The 19,160-nt window shown below is 44.8% G+C and overlaps 2 protein-coding genes across 5 annotated transcripts in view; both read right to left on the bottom strand.

Moving 5' to 3' along the window:
* USP43 (ubiquitin specific peptidase 43) overlaps positions 1–12,571 on the bottom strand; it is an 83,781-nt gene extending 71,210 nt beyond the window's left edge. For both annotated transcript variants that reach the window (XM_054459042.2, XM_054459043.2), the window contains exons 1-2: positions 11,952–12,571; positions 1,552–1,683 (exon numbers count right to left, since the gene is read on the bottom strand). In XM_054459042.2, coding sequence (XP_054315017.2) covers positions 1,552–1,683; positions 11,952–12,455 — 636 coding nt within the window. In that variant the 5' untranslated portion in view covers positions 12,456–12,571. The remainder of the gene's footprint in view (positions 1–1,551; positions 1,684–11,951) is intronic.
* Positions 12,572–14,689: 2,118 nt separating this feature from the next.
* Positions 14,690–19,160, bottom strand: part of CFAP52 (cilia and flagella associated protein 52) — a 64,506-nt gene continuing 60,035 nt past the window's right edge. For all 3 annotated transcript variants that reach the window (XM_054456615.2, XM_054456616.2, XM_054456618.2), the window contains 2 exons: positions 16,244–16,355; positions 14,690–15,056 (listed from right to left, as the gene is read on the bottom strand). In XM_054456615.2, coding sequence (XP_054312590.1) covers positions 14,881–15,056; positions 16,244–16,355 — 288 coding nt within the window. In that variant the 3' untranslated portion in view covers positions 14,690–14,880. The remainder of the gene's footprint in view (positions 15,057–16,243; positions 16,356–19,160) is intronic.

Here is a 19,160-nt window from a genome sequence, read left to right as displayed (position 1 = left end):
TTCTCGTGGCTGCAACTGGATCAGCCATGTGATACATCAAAAGGTATGTGTTATTGATTAATTATCAAAGCTCATGAAACTTTATTTCAATTACAGCAGATTATTCGTGGATGTTGTTAAAATAACTTTGCACACTCATTGATATGGAATTATCAAAGCTCATGAAACTTCTCTTCTATTACAGCAGATTATGCACAGATGTTCTTAAAATAACTTTGCTCACTCATTGATATGGTTTGGCTCTGTGTCCTCACCCAAATCTCATCTCAAATTGTAATCCCCATAATCCCCACATGTGGAGGGAGGGCCTGGTGGGAGGGGATAGGATCACGGGGACAGTTTCCCCCGTGCTGTTCTTATGATTGTGAGTTCTCACGAGATCTGATGGTTTTATAAGGGCTGTTCCCCCTCACTCTCTCTTTCCTGCCACCTTGTGAAGGAGGTACGTACTTCTCCTTCCACCATGATTGTAAGTTTCCTGAGGCCTCCCCAGCCATGTGGAGTCAATTAAACGTCTTTCCTTGATAAATTACCCAGTCTCAGGTATGTCTCCTTTTTTTTCTTTTCTTTTCTTTTTTTTTTTTTTTGAGACGGAGTTTCACTATGTCACCCAAGCTGGAGTGCAACGGTGCGATCTCAGCTCACTCCACCTCCCACATTCAAAGGATTCTCCTGCCTCAGCCTCCCGAGTAGCTGAGATTACAGGAGCGCGCCACCACGCCCAGCTCATTTTTATATTATTAATAGAGATGGGGTTTCGTCATCTTGGCCAGGCTGGTCTTGAACTCCTGACCTCAAGTGATCTGCCTGCCTCAGCCTTCCAAAGTGCTGGGATTACAGGCATGAGTCACCGCATCTGGCCTCAGGTATTTCTTTATAGCAGTGTGAGAATGGATGAATACTTTCATAATATAGTAACTTCATTCACTTTTACTTTCTTAAGTATGAGATAAAGGACTAGCATTAGAGCACAAGCCATCATTGAGCAAAGTCCATCAAGACCGCACCTGATGTATCAATTAGCTGTGCTTATGACAAATTATTGTAGTGCTTTCCTCCTCTGAAAGGTTTGGGGTTCCATCAAAACCTGGGGATGCTAAATGCACATGTGTAAAAATCATCCATCCTGTGTCGTGAGAGGAAAAGTTTAACAGTTGGTACTCTGTAGGTTACATAACTGAGAAAGCAATGGTAGAGTTCAAATGGTACCATCTGCAAATAATAAGGAACGGTACTCATGGCCTTGGATGACCACACTAATGTACGGAATACAAACCAAAGAAAAGACTTTTCATATTTTGAGCCAAAATGAAACTCTATTCATTATATCACTGGGACAAAGAGAATGAGAAATACTGGAATGGAAGGAAATGCCTTCTGTAAAACAAACACAGCTAAGAGAAGGGAGCAGGGAACAGACTGTGGATATAGTAGCCAGACTATATAGGAATCTAAGTATCTCAATTTCAAGATTCAGTTTTGAGGAGCTGAGTCAATATTTAAAGGAAAAAAGAAAACCCAGTACATTGTGTTGGTTTGAGAGTGACCGACCTTCTCTGACACCGGCCCTCGGGATGAACCCTCCAGGTCCTCATGTACACGATCCAGCAACCAGAGCAGGAATTCCAGGGCATCGTGCTGGGAATTGCCTTGGAACTGAGAGCCGTACTTGGAAACTGCATTCTGAAAGGAAAAAAGGAAATCCAGAGGTGAATTTGGCCCCTTATACAACCAAATGAAGGCTCTATGAGCACCAGGTCTACCGAGTGGTCATTATTCAGCCCTGACCTGGGATGACAACACACAAACAGCCGGGGCAGAAATGTTCTTTCATGCCGAAGCCCGCCCTTTTGGGGCAATGTCCCCAAATGGTATGAGGGTCTCTGTATATGGGAGAAGACATTTTCTTCCCAGAGGACTGCTGATGTGTATCTCATCCTTTGAAAACCCACAGGGTGGTCTCTGTTGAATATTTTGATACTGTTGACCATCTGACCCACCGAAGCTCTCTTCCTGTGACTGCTGGGGTACGATGCTCCACTAGTCTTCCCTCCATTGGTCTATTCTCACGTTGTCTCTCTCTGTTCACCTAGATGGTGAACAGCCTTCTAGCCCTACTTGCTCTCCCTCACTGATTTCATTCATTCTCATAGCTTCAACTCTTTCTTCTTTCAGAATACCCATATTTGCAGTGAAATTGATTTCCTTAAATACCATGTGTGTAGCTCCTCTACTGCCTCTTTCTAATATGTATAAAATTTAAGGATACAAACTTGTTTCTGTGGTTAGGGCATCAAACGGTTGAGCCAGCCCTTCACTCCTTTGATAAATATGTACTGAGTGCCAACCACACGCCAGGGACTATTCTAGGGACCGGGGATACAACAGTGAACAAAACAGATGAAGACTCACTGCCCTCATGGCGTTTGCATTCCTGGTACCCCTTGCACTGTCCTGTTAAATTGTGTAGCATCTTTGTCATTTTCTGCATAAATGTGCATTCCAGCTTTTTAAAAGTTTATTGCAAAGAATAATATATGCACATACTAAAAAACAATAATTCAATTAAAAAAGGATGATAATGAAGTCTTCCTTCTACCTGGCCTTCATCCCATGGTACCCCTTCTCAGGGGACAGCCACTTTTAGCAGTTCCTTCAGCATCTTTCCAGGAACTTTTGCTATACATGTGTGAGCATGTGGGCATCTGGGTGTAAGCAAATCACTTGTCTGTGTGTCCACACATGCACATGCACACAGCACATGATGGCTGTGGGACCCACTCTTAGACTGCAGAGCCAAGCCTCCAGTCTCGTTCCACACAGGTCTGTTCTCTGTTCACGCCTGCCAGAGGGACTGGTCTTAGCAAGGCTGAGGACCAGGACAATCCTTACCACTGCCAATGAAATCAGGTGGTCTGGGCTTTTTTTTTTTCCTTTCTTTCTTTTAATTTTCCCTTGAGATTTAAAGGAGACTTTAGAGGCCAGGTGTAGTGGCTCATGCCTGTAATCCCAACAATTTGGGAGGCCGAGGCGGGTGGATCACTTTAAGTCAGGAGTTCGACACCAGCCAGGCCAATATAGTGAAACCCTGTCTATACTACACATACAAAAATTAGCTGGGCGTGGTGGTGCACATCTGAAACCCCAGCTACTTGGGAAACTGAGGCAGGAGAATCGCTTGAACCCGGGAGGTAGAGGTTGCAGTGAGGAGAGATTGCACCACTGTACTCCAGCCTGGGTGACACAGTGAGACTCTGTCTCAAAAAAATAAAACTAAAAATAAAGGAGACTTTAGGATGAGACAAAGCAAAAATGCAAGATTTAATTAACTGAAATGCTGGTTCTGAGTCTTTTTTTTTTTTTTTAAGACAGTGTTTCGCTCTTGTTGCCCAGGCTAGAGTGCAATGGCGCGATCTCAGCTCACTGCAACCTCCACCTATGGGTCCAAGTGATTCTCCTGCCTCAGCCTCCCAAGTAGCTGGGATTACAGGCGCCTGCCACCACACCCAGCTAATGTTTGTATTTTTAGTAGAGATGAGGTTTCACCATGTTGTCCAGGCTGATCTCGAACTCCTGATCTCAGGTGATCCCGCCCGCCTCAGCCTCCCCAAGTGTGGCTCTGAGTCTTTATGTCAATCACATTAGTTTGGATTCTTCCCCCAGGCTTCTCTGCATGTTGATTCCCAAGTAGGGCTACCAGATTTAGTAAATAAAAATACAAGATGCCCAGTTAGATTTGAATTTCACATAAACAATGAATATGTTTTTAGTAGAAATATGTCCCATGCAATATTTGGGATGTATTTACACCAAGAAGTTATTCATTTTTTATCTGCAATTAAAAGTCAGCTGGGCATGGTATGTTTTCCGTCTGGTAACCCTACCCCCAAACAACCCTCAAACCTATCTTCTCGTACCAACATTCTCTTCTGGGTGAGCAGCCAGCCCTTCCAACTCAAAATCTCTAAAACCAGCTCATCCTTTTAATATAGGTGTCATCTTTCAGGTTCTCCTTCATGTCGGTCAGCTGTTAAGCAGTCTGGATGCGGCTCCCAAATGTCTCCGCCCTTCCCCTATAGAAGAGTCTCATTCCAACTGTTGAGTTCCACCTATAGCTGACCCAGACAACAATATCTACCTAAGGAGGGACCCAACCCCTAGGTTCTCCCCTTGCCAACCCATTGACTTCATGGTAGACCAGACCAATTTTCCTATAGCTCGGCTGAATATTGTCATGCTCTGACTCTAAATCATTCCTTACTCTCCTGCTCACCACCAAATAGCCCAAGCAGCCTCTGTGGTTCATCCCCAAACCATATCATTCCATGTTTCAAAGCTCCAGGTAAGTAATCCACCTAGTTGCCCCAAACACGCTTTCCTACTTCCACAGTCTAGACCTTTACTTTTTTTTTTCTTTTTTTGAAATGGAGTTTTGCTCTTGTTGCCTAGCTGGAGTGCAATGGCATGACCTCGGCTCACTGCAACCTCCGTCTCCTGGGTTCAAGCGATTCTCCTGCCTCAGCCTCCCGAGTAGCTGGGATTACAGGGGCCTGCCACCACACATGGCTAATTTTTGTATTTTTAGTAAAGATGGGATTTCGCCATGTTGGCCAGGCTGGTCTTGAACTCCTGACCTCAGGTGATCCACCTGCCTCGGCCTCCCAAAGTGCTGGGATTACAGGTGTAAGCCACTGCACCTGTCTTAGACCTTTGCTTTTGTTCTTCCTTCCATGTGAAATCCCTTCCTCTCCAGTTAATCATGATGATCCTTTAAGCCTGACACTCTTCATCTTAGCCTGGCTATAGTACCTGACAACCTTTTCAGAAAGGAGGTGACAACTTCAAGAAGCAAGATAAGATAGGGCCTTAAAAATGTCCCTCTCTATAAACAGCAATTCCACTTTTGGGGATTTTGCCTTAGGAAATGAGAGATACAAGCAGAGATGTCTGTATATATCAAAGTTATCTGGGTGAAAACTTATGACATATTCAGATGGCCTTAAAACTTATGACTGATGAAATACAAATGATAAAGAAAATAATAATCTGGTCATAGAAGAAAAAATGCAAAAATACATATTTGAGATTGTTTTATGTATATATTTATAGATAGAAAAATAAAAAACCAGAAAATACATGGCAAAATAGTAGCAAATGGTTATCATAGAATAATGGGATCATGAGCAATTTTTTTATTTTCATTTGTAAATGACAAAGTTTTTTAACAGTGAACATTGTTCTTTGTCTTTTTCCAGTTATAAAGTATTTAGCAGGTATTTCTCAGAATTTTTTTTTAATAACCTGTTGATGACTACAGAAGACATTCCCCTAGAAAGTCTATGGAAACAGGCCGGGGGTGGTGGCTCACACCTGTAATCCCAGCATTTTGGGGAGCCAAGGCAGGCGGGAAACGAGGTCAGGAGATTGAAACCATCCTGGCTACCAAGGTGAAATCCCGTCTCTACTAAAAATACAAAAAATTAGCCAGGCGTGGTGGTGGGCACCCAGCAGGCTGAGGCAGGAGAATCACTTGAACCCGGGGGATGGAGGTTGCAGTGAGCCGAGATCGCGCCACTGCACTCCAGCCTGGGCAACAGAGCGAGACTCCATCTCAAAAAAAGAAGAAAAAAAAAAAAGAAAGTCTATGGAAACATAACTAGAACTGCACAAAGCAGTTCCCAAACAGTTAACTAGCTTGGGAAGAATGAACTGCAATATTTGGTTACTTATCTCACATCTTTTTTTTTCTTTTCTTTTCTTTTTTCTTTTTCTTTTTTTTGCACTAAGGGCTTGCTGTGTTGACCAGGCTGGTCTTGAACTCCTGGCCTCAAGTGTGTCCTCCCATCTCAGCCTCCCTAAGTGCTGGGATTACAGGCATGAGCCACCGTGCTCAGCCCTAGATTTGGTTATTTCTCTCCTTCAACATGGCATAACTCTATCTGTATGTATGTTTTATTTCCCAAACATTGATAATTTTTAACATTTCTTATTAAAATTATTCCTAGTTATTTCATATTTCTGGTTGTTTTCTGAATACAAATCTAATTTTATATATTCTAAATGATTATTCCTTTGATTTTCTACCTTCTATCTGTTGTCACTAATGACAGTAATAAAGCTAAAATAAGGATTTCTAGAATGATTTAGCAATTTTCTTTCTAATATTTTTTACTCCATTTCCATTTTATGTGTTACTGTTTTCTCCAGAACTTCAAAACACAAGAGTGGTGAAGAAGGCATCTTTGTTTTTAAAAAGCCATGTCTCCAGTATATCACTGTAGATCAAAAATTGATGCTTAAGCACATAAGCTAATATAAATTCCGGATGGCTAAAATTTTTAATATAACCATAGAAAAGCTGGTACACAAAATCAAATATTTATCATAACGTCTGATATAAATAAATCTAAATCTTCCAATATTGGGATAGGGGGAAGAAGGAGACAGTTTTGAGAAAATATTTGTAGCAAATATGACAAGAACTAAGGAACTTACAGAAACATAAAAACATTGAGACCAAAGCAGAATAGATAGATGCATAAGAACATTGAACACATGGGCTGGGTAAAGTGGCCCACGGGTCAGGAGTTCAAGACCAGCCTGGCCAACATGGTGAAACCCCGTCTCTACTACAAATACAAAAATTAGCCGGGTGTGGTGGCGAACACCTGTAGTCCCGGAAGGCTGAGACAGGAGAAGTGCTTGAACTCGGGAGGCAGAGGATGCAGGGAGCCAAGATTGCACCACTGCTACACTCCAGCCTGGGTGACAGAGCGAGACTCTGTCTCAAAAAAAAAAAAAAAAAAAAAAAGAACATTGAACAGATGATTCCAAGAGCAGACTTGCAACTGGTAAAGAAACATGGAAAAATCTTCCACCTCGCTCCTAATCAAAGAAATAAAAATAAAAAACTATTTTTAGAAGTTTAGAAGATGATGTTATTTCTTAGGATGCAAAGGCACAAGAGCAATATAATGAACTTTGGTGACTCGAGGGGAAGGGTAGGAGGCGGGTGAAGGATGAAAGACTGCACGCTGGGTCCAGTGTCCATTGCTCAGGTGCACCAAAGCCTCTGAAATTACCACTAAAGAACTTATTCATGTAACCAAATACTGCCTGTTCTCCAAAAACCTATTAAAACTTTTTAAAATATGCTATTTCTTTTTGTTCAATAAATTAATAATAAGGGATAAAGATTTATTATACAGCCTGGTGATTATAGTTAATAATAATATATTATATACTTGAAAATTGCCAAGGGAATAGATCGTAAATGTTCTCACCACAAAAATGTAGGTATGTTGGCTGGGCGCGGTGGCTCACACCTGTAATCCCAGCACTTTGGGAGGCCAAGGCAGGCGGATCACTTGGGGTCAGGAGTTTGAGACCAGCATGGCCAACATGGTGAAACCCCGTGTCTACTAAAAATACAAAAAATAGCTGCGCATGGTGGTGCACGTCTGTAATCCCAGCTACTTGGGAGGCTGAGGCAGGAGAATCGCCTGAACCCAGAAAATGGAGGTTGCAGTGAGTCGAGATAGCGCCCCTGCACTCCAGCCTGGGCGACAGAGTGAGACTCCGTCTCAACCACAACAACAACAACAAAAACTCAATATTTAAAAGTGAGATGGTGACTACACAGGTTCACACATTTGTTAAAACTTCCTAAATTTTATGCTTATAATGGGTACATTTCACTGTATATAGTTTAGACCTCAATAAAGCTTATTTAAAAAGTAAAAATGGAAAGATAATAAAACCGTCATACTTTTGCTTTGACTATGTAATTCCATTTGTAGGAATTAGGCTTATGGGAATAATCACAGCTGAGGACAATGATTTAAATACAAGAAACTTCAATGGAGTATAATACTGGAAAATGGAAACTCCATTTCCATTTTATGTCTTACTGTTTTGTCCAGAACTTATAAAACATAAGAGTGGTGAAGAAGGCATCCTTGTTTTTAAAAAGCCATGTCTCCAGTATATCACTGTAGATCCAAAATTGATGCTTAAGCACATAAGCTAATATAAATTCCGGATGGCTAAAATTTTTAATATAACCATAGATCTCCATAAAGAATTGGTTAATTTAATAATATATTAATTGTTAAGGACTTAATTATTAATGATTGTTGTGTATTATTAAGACTAGGAAAATGTAACAATGCTTAAATGAGAAAAGCAGGATATAAAACTAAAATTTTCAATTGTTTATATATACCTTGAAACATATCAGTATATTTACAATGGTTATCTCTAGGGGTTAAAATTACAGATCTCTTTTTTTTTTTACATTTTAACTTCTTTTTTTTTTTTAACAATGTGCAACATTTAATTACACCATTAGAAAAGCACAGAAAATCAAATATTGCATGTTCTCACTTATAAGTAGGAGCTAAATCTTGGGTACACATGGACATAAGGAAGGGAAGAATAGACACTGGGGACTCCAAAAGGAAGGAGGGAGGCAGGGGGACAAGGGCTGAAAAACTTCCTATTGAGCACTATATTCACTATCTGGGTGACAGCGTCAAGAGAAGCTCAAACCTCAGCAACACACAATACACCCTTATAACAAACCTGCACATGTACCCACTGAATCTAAAATAAAAACATAAAATTTAAAAAAAGAAAGAGAAGAAAAGAATTCTAGATAATACCACGGACAGGACTTTTCTTTCTGTTTTTCAGAGGGAGTCTCGCTCTGTCACCCAGGCCAGAGTACAGTGGCACAATCTTGGCTCACTGCAACCTCCGCCTCCCAGGTTCAAGCAATTCGCCTGTCTCAGCCTCCTGAGTAGCTGGGATTACAGGCACACGCCACCACACTCGGCTAATTTTTGTATTTTTAGTAGAGACAGGGTTTCACCATATTGGTCAGAAGGCTGAGGTAGGAGGATCGCTTGAGCCCAGGAATTGAAAACTGTAGTGAGCTATGATGACACCGCTATACTCCAGTCTGGGTGACAGAGCGAGACTCTGTCTCTTAAAGAGAGACAGAGGGCAAGGAAGGAAGGAAGGAAAGAAGGGAGGAAGGGAGGGAGGGAGAGAAAGAGAGAGAGAGAAAGAAAGAGAGAGAGAGAAAGAGAGGGAGAGAGAGACAGAGAGGGAGAGAGAAAGGGAGAGAGAGAGAAAGGGAGAGAGAGAGAAAGAAAAAGAAAGAAAAAGGAAGGAAGGGAGGGAGGAAAGAAGGAAAAGAGAGAGATAAAGAGAAACAGAAAGAGAAAGGAAAAGACAAGACTCCTTAAGAAGACCTTGTGTGGTGTGTCTGCAACCAATTCTCCAGCCTTTCCTCCCCAGCCGAGTGGGCTTTTATTCATTTATTGAACAGAAGGTCTCTCGGCCCCACCTCCTTCCCTGGTTGGCATTCCAGTTCCCAGGTCCTGGAATGCACTCTCCCATCTTCCCAAGCCCTTCATTGACACCTAATCCTTCAAAATTCAACTCAGCGGTTGGTTACCTCTCCAGGGAAGCTTTCCCTGCCCATCCCACAGGATCTCCCCCAATCCAATCACATTTTCCTGCTGTAACTGTCATAGCACCTTGTATTTGTCCTTTCTAACATGTTTCTGTTCCAATCATGTGCCTGTGTGATTATTTCATTAACATCCATTTCTACCTCTAGACCATAAGCCCCTGGAGAGCAGCCCCAGAATCTGGGTTTGTACTCATCTCTCATCATGCATTGCGTGCATTCCTAGTCTACTCGCTGGACATTCAATAAATATTTGTTGAACGAATGTTTCCCCATCTGTAAAATAAGAAGAGCTCACCTAGATTGCAATCCATAATATTTAAAGCCTGGATTCTGGGATCCTCCACCCCTCCCTCCAAAGCTGGCTACCCCAAAATCCCAGGAAATTCCATTCCAGATTGTATCTCCCTCATTAACATATTACAAACTTGATTACCCTTCAATTCCCTGAGGCTTACTGGGAGCTCCCAGGCCCTGGGGATTTGACAGCGGAGCGGGGTTGGGGGCGGGGGGGAGAGATAGGAAATTCTGGTGAGTCATTGAGGGTGATTACTAATTTCGGAGTTTTTTTGTTTTGTTTTGTTTTGTTTTGTTTTATTGAGACGGAGTCTCGCTCTGTTGCCCAGGCTGGAGTGCAGTGGCGCAATCTCGGTTCACTGCAAGCTCCGCCTCCCGGGTTCACGCCATTCTCCTGCTCCAGCCTCCCGAGTAGCTGGGACTACAGGCGCCCGCCACCACGCCCGGCTAATTTTTTTTTTTTTTTTTGTATTTTTAGTAGAAACGGGGTTTAACCGTGTTAGCCAGGATGGTCTCGATCTCCTGACCTCGTGATCCACCCGCCTCGGCCTCCCAAAGTGTTGGGATTACAGGCGTGAGCCACCGCGCCCGGCCAATTTCGGAGTTTTTTCAAACTACTGCAGCCCTCTCCCATTGCTGTGGTAACTGAATGGAAATGCATCTAGCAAGAGAAAATGTACATAAAGATTACCTCCCTCCCTCCTCTAGGTTTCTGCAGGTGAGAAGGTGTCATGATACAATAATGAACATTTCCAGTGGGGCTGGCACTGTGCTCTACATAGAACTCATTTAATACAACAACCCTATAACGAGGTAGGTACCATTATGGTTCTATATTAAAGATGAAGAAAGTTACAGCACAGAGAGATCTGGTAACTTGCTCAAGGTCACAAAACTCCAGAGACCTTGCTCTTAACCACTATACTATACTGCCTCTTTCTTAAAAAGCAAATGTCACCAAAAAGAGACATTTAGTGACAACTATTTGACCCACTGGCTGCTGCAGAACAGTGCTTCACTAATGGAGGCAGGAGGGAGGAAGGTGGGGGTTGGCATCTCATGGGTCATATGGCAAACACTGCTTTCTCGGGCTGAAACTCAAGAGCGGTGATGCTTGTGGAATGAACACTGACAGGTTTCCCCCTCCCCCAAGAACAACAATCACTAGACTGTAGGGAGCTTCAGCTCTCTGCCCAGAGCTGCGGGTTTCTTCTTCTTCTTTTTTTTTTTTTTTTTTTTTTTTTTTTTTTTTGCAGGAAGCTAGCCATGTGCATCAATTATCAGGAACCCTTTAATCCAACTGGGACGCCAAACAAACACCCCGTTTTAACCCCGGGTGAAGTGATACAAACAATTTACAAAGCCTCACGACCCTGCAGCATCCCGAGTAAGTAGACCGTGATCTTGCAGAAAATAAAATGCAAGCTCCTGCTCATACATTGTAGGGGATTGAATGCGCCTTAAACAAAAGGATGCTATCTCCAAAATAGCACGCTCACTGCCTTTGCTGGGCACTCAGCACGGTACCTGGCCTGCAGGTTGTCAGATTCCACCGGGCTTAGAATAAAATCCAAACTCTTTACCGTTGCCTCCTAGGTCTTATGTGATCTGGCGAACCTCATCTGCCTCCTAAGCTCCAACGCCACTGGTTTTCTTTCCATGTCTCCAGTACTCAGCTCCTTTGGGTCTATGGTAATTGTACTTGCTGTTCCCCCTGCCTGGATTAGTCCTGCAGCTTGCCCTGACTGCATCCTTCTCATCATTCAGATCTCAACGCAAGCATCACCTCCTTCCTCTGAGGCCTTGGCCTTCAACGTCCCATTCCCTACCCCACATCATTCCAGACTGGAAGCTCTAGAGCTGGCGTTAGAACACTGTCTGGCCCACAAGCCTTCAATACTTCAACAAATGCTTGTTGAATCCAAAAACGCTGATTACCCTTCAATCTGCCAGCTCACCCCACTCCCTCTCAAAATACCTAGGAGAATTAATTTATAAAGAAAACATAAGCAAGCGACAGCGTAACACATCGACTCAAAACAAAGCCGGTAATCCGGGGCTGAACTGGTCAATGGCATTTAAAGAAGGCCCCAAGAAAACCTTTCCTGATCGTGCACACACTTTTCAAGAGGCGAAACCAGGGGGACAGGGCGGCCGGCGGCGCAGCGCTGCCTACCTTGAACTCGGCGGAAAGTTGGGGCGTGTATTCGCGAGTCCAGAGCGCGCGCACCAGCGCCGCCAGCTGCTCGGTGACCTCGGCGCGGCCCGGCGCCGCCCGATAGCGCCCCAGCGCCAGGAACTCGGCCAGCAGGTCGGTGTTGCTGAGACACTGCACCACGGCGTTCATGAAACAGGTGTTGCCGTGGTTCTTCAAGCCCTGAGCGCCCGGCGGCCGCGCCCCATCGCCGGCGGGGAGCTGGAGCTGGGGCTGGGGTCCGGGCGGGCGCTCCTCCCCGGGGCTCCCGGGGGCCGCTGGAACTGGGCCCGGGGCGCAGGCGAAGCCCCCCTCACCGTCGCCATCACAGTGTCCCGGCTGGGGCCGGGGCGGCGAGTCCCCGGGGCGTGAGCGGCTGCCCAGCGCCAGCAGGAAGCGGCTGAACAGGCGGCGCAGGGAGCGGCGGCGGCGGGGCCGGGGCGCGAGCAGTCCCCCTCCTGCCGCGTCCACGGGGCCCAGGTCCATGGCTGCCGCCGGCGCAGCTCCAGGCGCGGAGCCCCCGGGCCCGAGGCGGACGAGCGGCCAGCAGGCCCTACAGCTTCGCTAAGGCGCCTGGTGCCGGCTACCTGCGGGCCAGGTGTGCGGGGACGGGGCGGAGGCGGAGCCAAGGGCGGGGCAGCCCCGCCCCGCGCGGGAATCCGGCGGCACGACCAGCCCCCTCCAGGGCAGCGCCGGGCCACCCCTACCCCTGCCTGGTGCCGCCCCCGCGGCGCTGACGGGGAGTCTTCGTGGTCGGATTCACCACCCTTCCTTACCTCGTAAACCGACAGACCTGGGTTTCGCCGCTGCTCCTGTTCCTCGAGCAGCCTTCAAGCAGTGGAAATTATGGAGAAATGAACATTCTGAAAGCGCCTAGTAAATGGCAAAGGCCTGGCTACTGCAGGAAGAAAAGGGCAAGGCAGGCATCTCCAGAGCACAGCCTCGGGCGTGGTGAGAGGCGCGCGCTGGGTGCTGTGTGGGGGTGGGGAGCGCTTTTGTGCACCGCTGGTTCCTCCGCTGGCTCAGGTGTGTGCGGACAGGTGTCGCCACCTCCTTCCAGACTGTCTGCCCCTTGGGGGAGGCAGAGCCTGTGCCTGCACCCGCCAACCCGGGACCTGAACTGGGAGCCACGTGTTGCCCTGTGAAAAAAGCCCCCGAGTGGTTGTGGTTTGCTTTTTTACACCACAGATTGGGTTAGAATCATTTTCCAAACACTTGCAAGACTTGATCACCCTTGCTTTAATCGGCAAGGAAGGGGGCTCAGACAGGTTATCGCAACGTAGGGAGGCCGCCCGATTCGTAAGCAGGGAAACCGGAACTCGACCTGGATCTATGGACTGCCAAGTTCAGGCCCTTTGCAACCTCAGTATTTGCTTACCAGGAAGTTTTCAGGCTCTCAGGCGCGCCCCCTACGCGGTGTCTGGTTCACTCCTTAACGCACGATCCTTGTTGAATGATTGCCCAATCAGAATTACTTTGGCCTTGCCCCGCCCTTGATTCCCTGGGTAACCCTGGGCCCCTCCCCCACCCCTCACTTTATCCCATGCAACTGTCAGGTTTATAATTAATCAGGCAAGGTCTTGCAAAATGAGTTTCTCATCAATTTCTAGCTCAGAAAGAGATCGGCACCATGTGAGATGCAGTATTCTAAGAACGCTCTCAAATGTTACTTGTTGTTTAATAAGTGATCATCATTTATTAAATATTCTTGATCCTGGCCGGGAGCGGTGGCTCACGCCTGTAATCCCAGCACCTTGGGAGGCCGAGACGGGCGGATCACCTGAGGTCAGGAGTTCGAGACCAGCCTGGCCAACATGGTGAAACCCCGTCGCAACTAAAAATACAAAATTAGCCAGGCGTGGTGGCGCATGCCTGTAATCCTAGCTACTCAGGGGGCTGAGGCAGGAGAATCACTTGATTCAGTGAGCCGAGATCGCGCCATTGCACTCCAGCCGGGCGACAAGAGCTAAACTCCGTCTCAAAAAAACAAAAAAAAAACAACAAAAAAAAACTTGATCTTTCAAACCGGGTTGCAGCAGTTACCTCATGCAAAAAAGCAGCCTTACTTAAAGGATAAATAACATGCTTAAAACATCAGACGGTACTGTGAATTGGAGACTTGTGTTCTGGAAAATGCCATTATTTACCCCTCTCTGGAAAAAGATACCCGGTTGGGTGATTAATACACAAGGACACAAGGTCCATTTCATCACCCTTCTGGTGGAAAGCACAGAAGAAAGATGTAATGGCCAACTCCAATAAAGCATCTCTGAAATTTCATCTTTCTTTGGTAATTGTCCTGAGATCCCCAACACCACACATTTTCTTTGAGAAAGTATGTATATTTCACTCTCTACCCTGTCAGGAATTCTGCTGATGCTTTAGTACATTAGTCACTTAATTCTCACAATAACCTTTTGAGCAGGAACTTACTCTTGCTTGACAAAAGAGCAAATTGTGGCTCAGATAATTTTTAAGAAGCCTGCCCGAGATCTGGATTTAAATCTGAGTCTAGTCGCATATAGCTTGAACAATGAAATGACAATTAAGAAGGAAATTCATTTCACCTTATTTTTACAGGATAATAGCAATGCTGTCTGTGCACAGATCATGAGGGAGTTCTGTGGGTTTTGCAGAGTTGCAGAAAACAAATTATAACAGAAAACCAACAACTAAGAATTTATTCAAAATGTAAAAGTTCTAATTAGAGTCTGCACAAATTATTCTTGAACATATTTCAATTTTAATAGCAATTTAAGAATACAAAATGCATTCTATAAAGAAAAAGAAAAAAATTGACTCAAGAACAAAAACAGAGCTGTGAGAAATGAAGATTAGTGTTGGAGTTATCTAAACTCAGTCTTCACCAGGACTGTGTGCAACTCCAAGGCTCAGAGACATCTCATCAGCTTCAGGAGGTATATGGGTACTTCCATCGCAAAATGGCCCCATCGGCACTTACACTAACAATATATTGATTTCCTGGACTTATGCGGATGCGTGTGATGTTGCCACTGTGTCCCACCCCAACGTGAGTCACTTCACCCTCATTATAATCCCAAACTTTGACCAGATGGTCATTTCCACCTGAAAAAGAGAAACACATATATGGCATTGCTGCAATAGAAGAGAGAGAAACAGCCCTGATTTCAAATAACTGGATCGTTTTCAACATGGTCTCCAAGTATCTGTCTTTATAATAACACTTTTACTTGATTATAAAAATCTATCTGTTGCAGTAAATTTGAAGAGGAGGGGGAAATACAAAGAGGTAAAATCACATTTCATCCCACTACCCAGAAATAACCACTAGTAATATCTTGGCTTAGTTCCTTCCAGTCTTTTCTCTATAAGTATACTGGTATACATATACATCATATATATGATTGGGATCACACTGTGTCTAGTTTGATATCTGCTTTATAGTCAATGTATTTGTGAAACTTAATTCATTTCATGCATTTATTTATTTTTTACTTATTTATTTATTGAGACAGACTGTCTGTCACTCAGGCTGGAGTGGAGTGGCATGATCTCAGCTCACTGCAGCCTCCGCCTCCCAGGTTCAAGCAATTCTCCTGTCTCAGCCTCCCAAGTAGCTGGGATTATAGGCGCGCACCACCATGCCCGGCTAATTTTTGTGTTTTTAGTAAACACAGGGTTTCACCATGTTGGCCAGGCTGGTCTCGAACTCCTGACCCCAGGTGATCCACCTGCCTTGGCCTCCCAAAGTGCTAGGATTACAGGCATGAGCCACCACGCCTGGCCGCATTTATTTGTTAATATCCTGATGAATCAAAGAGCTTGGCAGGAAATGACAATGATGTTCCAATCGGCATGTTGTGTGGTAAATGCCCCTTTGAAATACTGGTTAATTCATTTGTTTTGGTGGGAAGGGCATCTCATCATGCAATAATAAGGTGGAATTAAAAGACTGGCTTTTAAGACTTTAGAAGTATGCTGGATAGCCCAGGCCATTTAAAGGCCCCATCTCTATTATCAATGCCCACCAAAAAAAGCAAGCCTAGCAACCTAAGTCTTGGCTTTTATTTGTGCTCTTAAGGCTCTTGTGCAAATGTTTCCTCTCATTGAAATGTGACTTCTGGATTTTTCTTTCTCAGCCACATTGGCTGCAGTATTGGTTGGAGTCTGATTCTAACCAAGTTGCCTTGAGACCCTTTTGTTGTCTTTTCCAATTGCCTCTAGCCTGGGAGTTCCTTCCATGTCCTCGTCTAAATAAGCCAGGCTTGGCTTTTTCCTATCCCAGGACTAACCTGTGACAAAGTGCACCCCTTCCTGTGTGATATCCATGCCATTTATCGACCCAGACAGGGAACCTTCCAATTCTCTGATTACTGTCCCATCAAATACTTCCCAGTAAGCAATCTGGAATTCAGGAAAGAAGCATTAAGCAGGACTCAGCTCAGGAGAGTCATCCATGCACATGCTAACAAAAATGGCTCTACTTTATATAGAAGGGAGCAAAAATACACCACGGGATGGTACTGGCTGAAATTATAAATAGGCTACAGCAGGGGGTGGCAAAACCATTTTAATATTTTTAGTATTGGTTTTAAATTTGCATTCTATTTAAAGAGATGTTCATGTGCTGATAAACCTGGATTAAGACAGAAAGGGCTTTTGATAAGACTAAGCAGATTCAGCCTGAAGCAAGCTGTAAAAGAAAGAACAGCCTCTGCATCCACAGCTAAGCTTCAGGCCTGGAGGGAGGAAAAGCATTTTCTTCCTTCTCACTGGGGGATGAGCACTCCCCACTCCCCAGAGTTCTAGAGACTGGGCTGTACAAGCACCCTCCCACTGGGACTGCGCCCTCCCTCTTCCTCACCCCACCCTTATTCCCAACTTTCCCTTCTGCTCCAAAGCACTGAAATATTCCACAGGGTAGAGTTTAAAGAGGAACTGGTAACCTTGGTTCCCTGTTGGGGAGCAGAACTATCTTAGGGGTGGAGAGACAGGTGCCTAAAGGAGGGTGATTTTTTTCCTGAATATACTGCCTTTGTACCTTAAACTTTTTGAATGCACAATCTATTCAAAATTTAAATTTCCTTCTTAGGAACGAATGCTTCTATTTATGATAGCAAAGACAGAGAATCAACCTAAATACCCATCAATGATGGACTGCGTAAAGAAAATGTGATACAGCCAGCTGGGTGCAGCGGCTCCCAGCACTTTGGGAAGCCGAGTTGGGCCCATTGCTTGAGGTCAGGAATGCGAGACCAGCCTGGGCAATATGGTGAAACCCCATCTGTACTAAAAATACAAAAATTAGCTGGATGTGGTGGCACACACCTGTAGTGCCAGCTACTTGGGAGGGTGAGGCATGAGAATCACTTGCACCCAGGAGGTAGAAGTTGTAGGAGGTTGCAGTGAACCAAGATTGTGCCACTGCACTCCAGCCTGGGTGACAAAGTGAGACTCTGTCTCCAAAAAAAAAAAAAAGAATAAACTTAAGAAATTGTGGCACATATGTACCACGGAATATTATGCAGCCATAAAAATGAACAAGATCATGTCCTTTGCAGGGACATGGATGGAGTTGGAAGCCATTATCCTCAGCAAACTAACGCAGGAACAGAAAACCAAACACCACATATTCTCACTTACAAGTGGAAGCTGAACAATGAAAACAGATGGACACGTGTGGGGAAACAACACACTCTGGGCACCTGTCAGGGGGTGGTGGGTGGGGGAAGGAAGAGCCTCAGGAAGAATAGCTAATGCATGCAGGGCTTAATACCGAGGTGATGGGATGATCTGTACAGCAAACCACCATGGCACATGTTTACCTATGGAACAAACCTGCACATCCTGCACATGTACCCCTGAACTTAAAATAAGGTTGAAGAAAAAAAAAAAGAGTGCTTGACCAGGAATCAGGAGTGCAAACTTGCACATGCATTTCATTTGTTTCTCATAGTTTCATGTTGGAAACGTGCTGTGTTCCAGTCACTATGCCAGGAGTCTGTATTTCTCTGAATCTAGCTAGACATTATGCATACTATTTCTTGTTAACTTTTTTCTTTTGCTTTGTAATGTCTGTTAATGCTTGATCATGTTAACAAAAAAGTTCTGATTTCATAGTAAACGCCTAAAGAGATAGAAAACCATGCCAGAACCCATGTTTCTCAGGAATCACACCCACAGAAGTAGTTGGAACTTGACTGCCTGCCTTCCCAGCCAGAGGAGCCAAACTGACACTCTCCTGGGCAGCCCCAGTAGGGCTCCATCTTGCTGGAGTGTCCTCTGCCAGAGATGCCCTTCCTTGAGGTCTAGGCATTGACTGAGTCCTTCTGTCATTCAGGCCTCAGCTCAGAGGCTGCTCCTTAAGGAGGCCTTCACCCACCACCCCAGCTGAAGGAGCTTCCCACCGCCTGCCAGTATCATATCACTTGTTCTATCTCCTTTCTCTGTCCTTTCACCAGCTCGTGTCTTGTTCACTTGTTACTCATTGCCCATTCATGGATTGGTTCATGTGTGTATTAGCCAATTCCATCCCCTCCTACCCAAAATAAATTAGGGAAGTAAGGTTCATGACAGCAGGGAACCCTTGCTTGCTCCAAGGGTGAACATTCCCCCAAACAGAAGGATGAACCTTCACCTTCCTCTTTAGCTGGGAAATCTATACTGTATGTAGAATTTTTTTTTTTTTTTTTTTTTTTTTTTTTTTTTTTTTTTTTAAGAGAGAGTCTTGCTCTGTCACCCAGACTGGAGTGCAGTGGTGCAATCTTGGCTCACTGCAACCTCCGCTTCCCGGGTTTAAGCAATTCTCATGCCTCAGCCTCTTGAGTAGCTGGGATTACAGGCACCCACCACCACACTCTACTAATTTTTTGTATTTTTTGTAGAGATGGGGTTTCACCATGTTGGCTGGGCTGGTCTCGAACTCCTGACCTCAGGTGATCCACCCGCCTCAGCCTCACAAGGTGCTGGAATTACAGGCATCAGCTACCACGCTTGGCTCCATGTGTAGATTTTTAATGTATTGATGAAGTACAGTGCTGAGAGATGAGGAGCTCTATTGCCTTTCTGTCCGAATTTAGTCAAAGTGATAACTGGTTTGGGCACAGCAATTGTACTCCAGTCTCAGAAATTCCCTAATAATAAAAACCAATCTATTGAGTACCTACTATGTGCCAGGCCCCCTGCTATAAGCACCATGGGTGAGCGTGA

Source organism: Pongo pygmaeus, chromosome 19 (assembly GCF_028885625.2).
Source record: "Pongo pygmaeus isolate AG05252 chromosome 19, NHGRI_mPonPyg2-v2.0_pri, whole genome shotgun sequence".
Taxonomy (NCBI): domain Eukaryota; kingdom Metazoa; phylum Chordata; class Mammalia; order Primates; family Hominidae; genus Pongo; species Pongo pygmaeus.
Note: the sequence above shows the minus strand (reverse complement) of the source record. Positions and strands in the feature narration are given on the sequence as shown.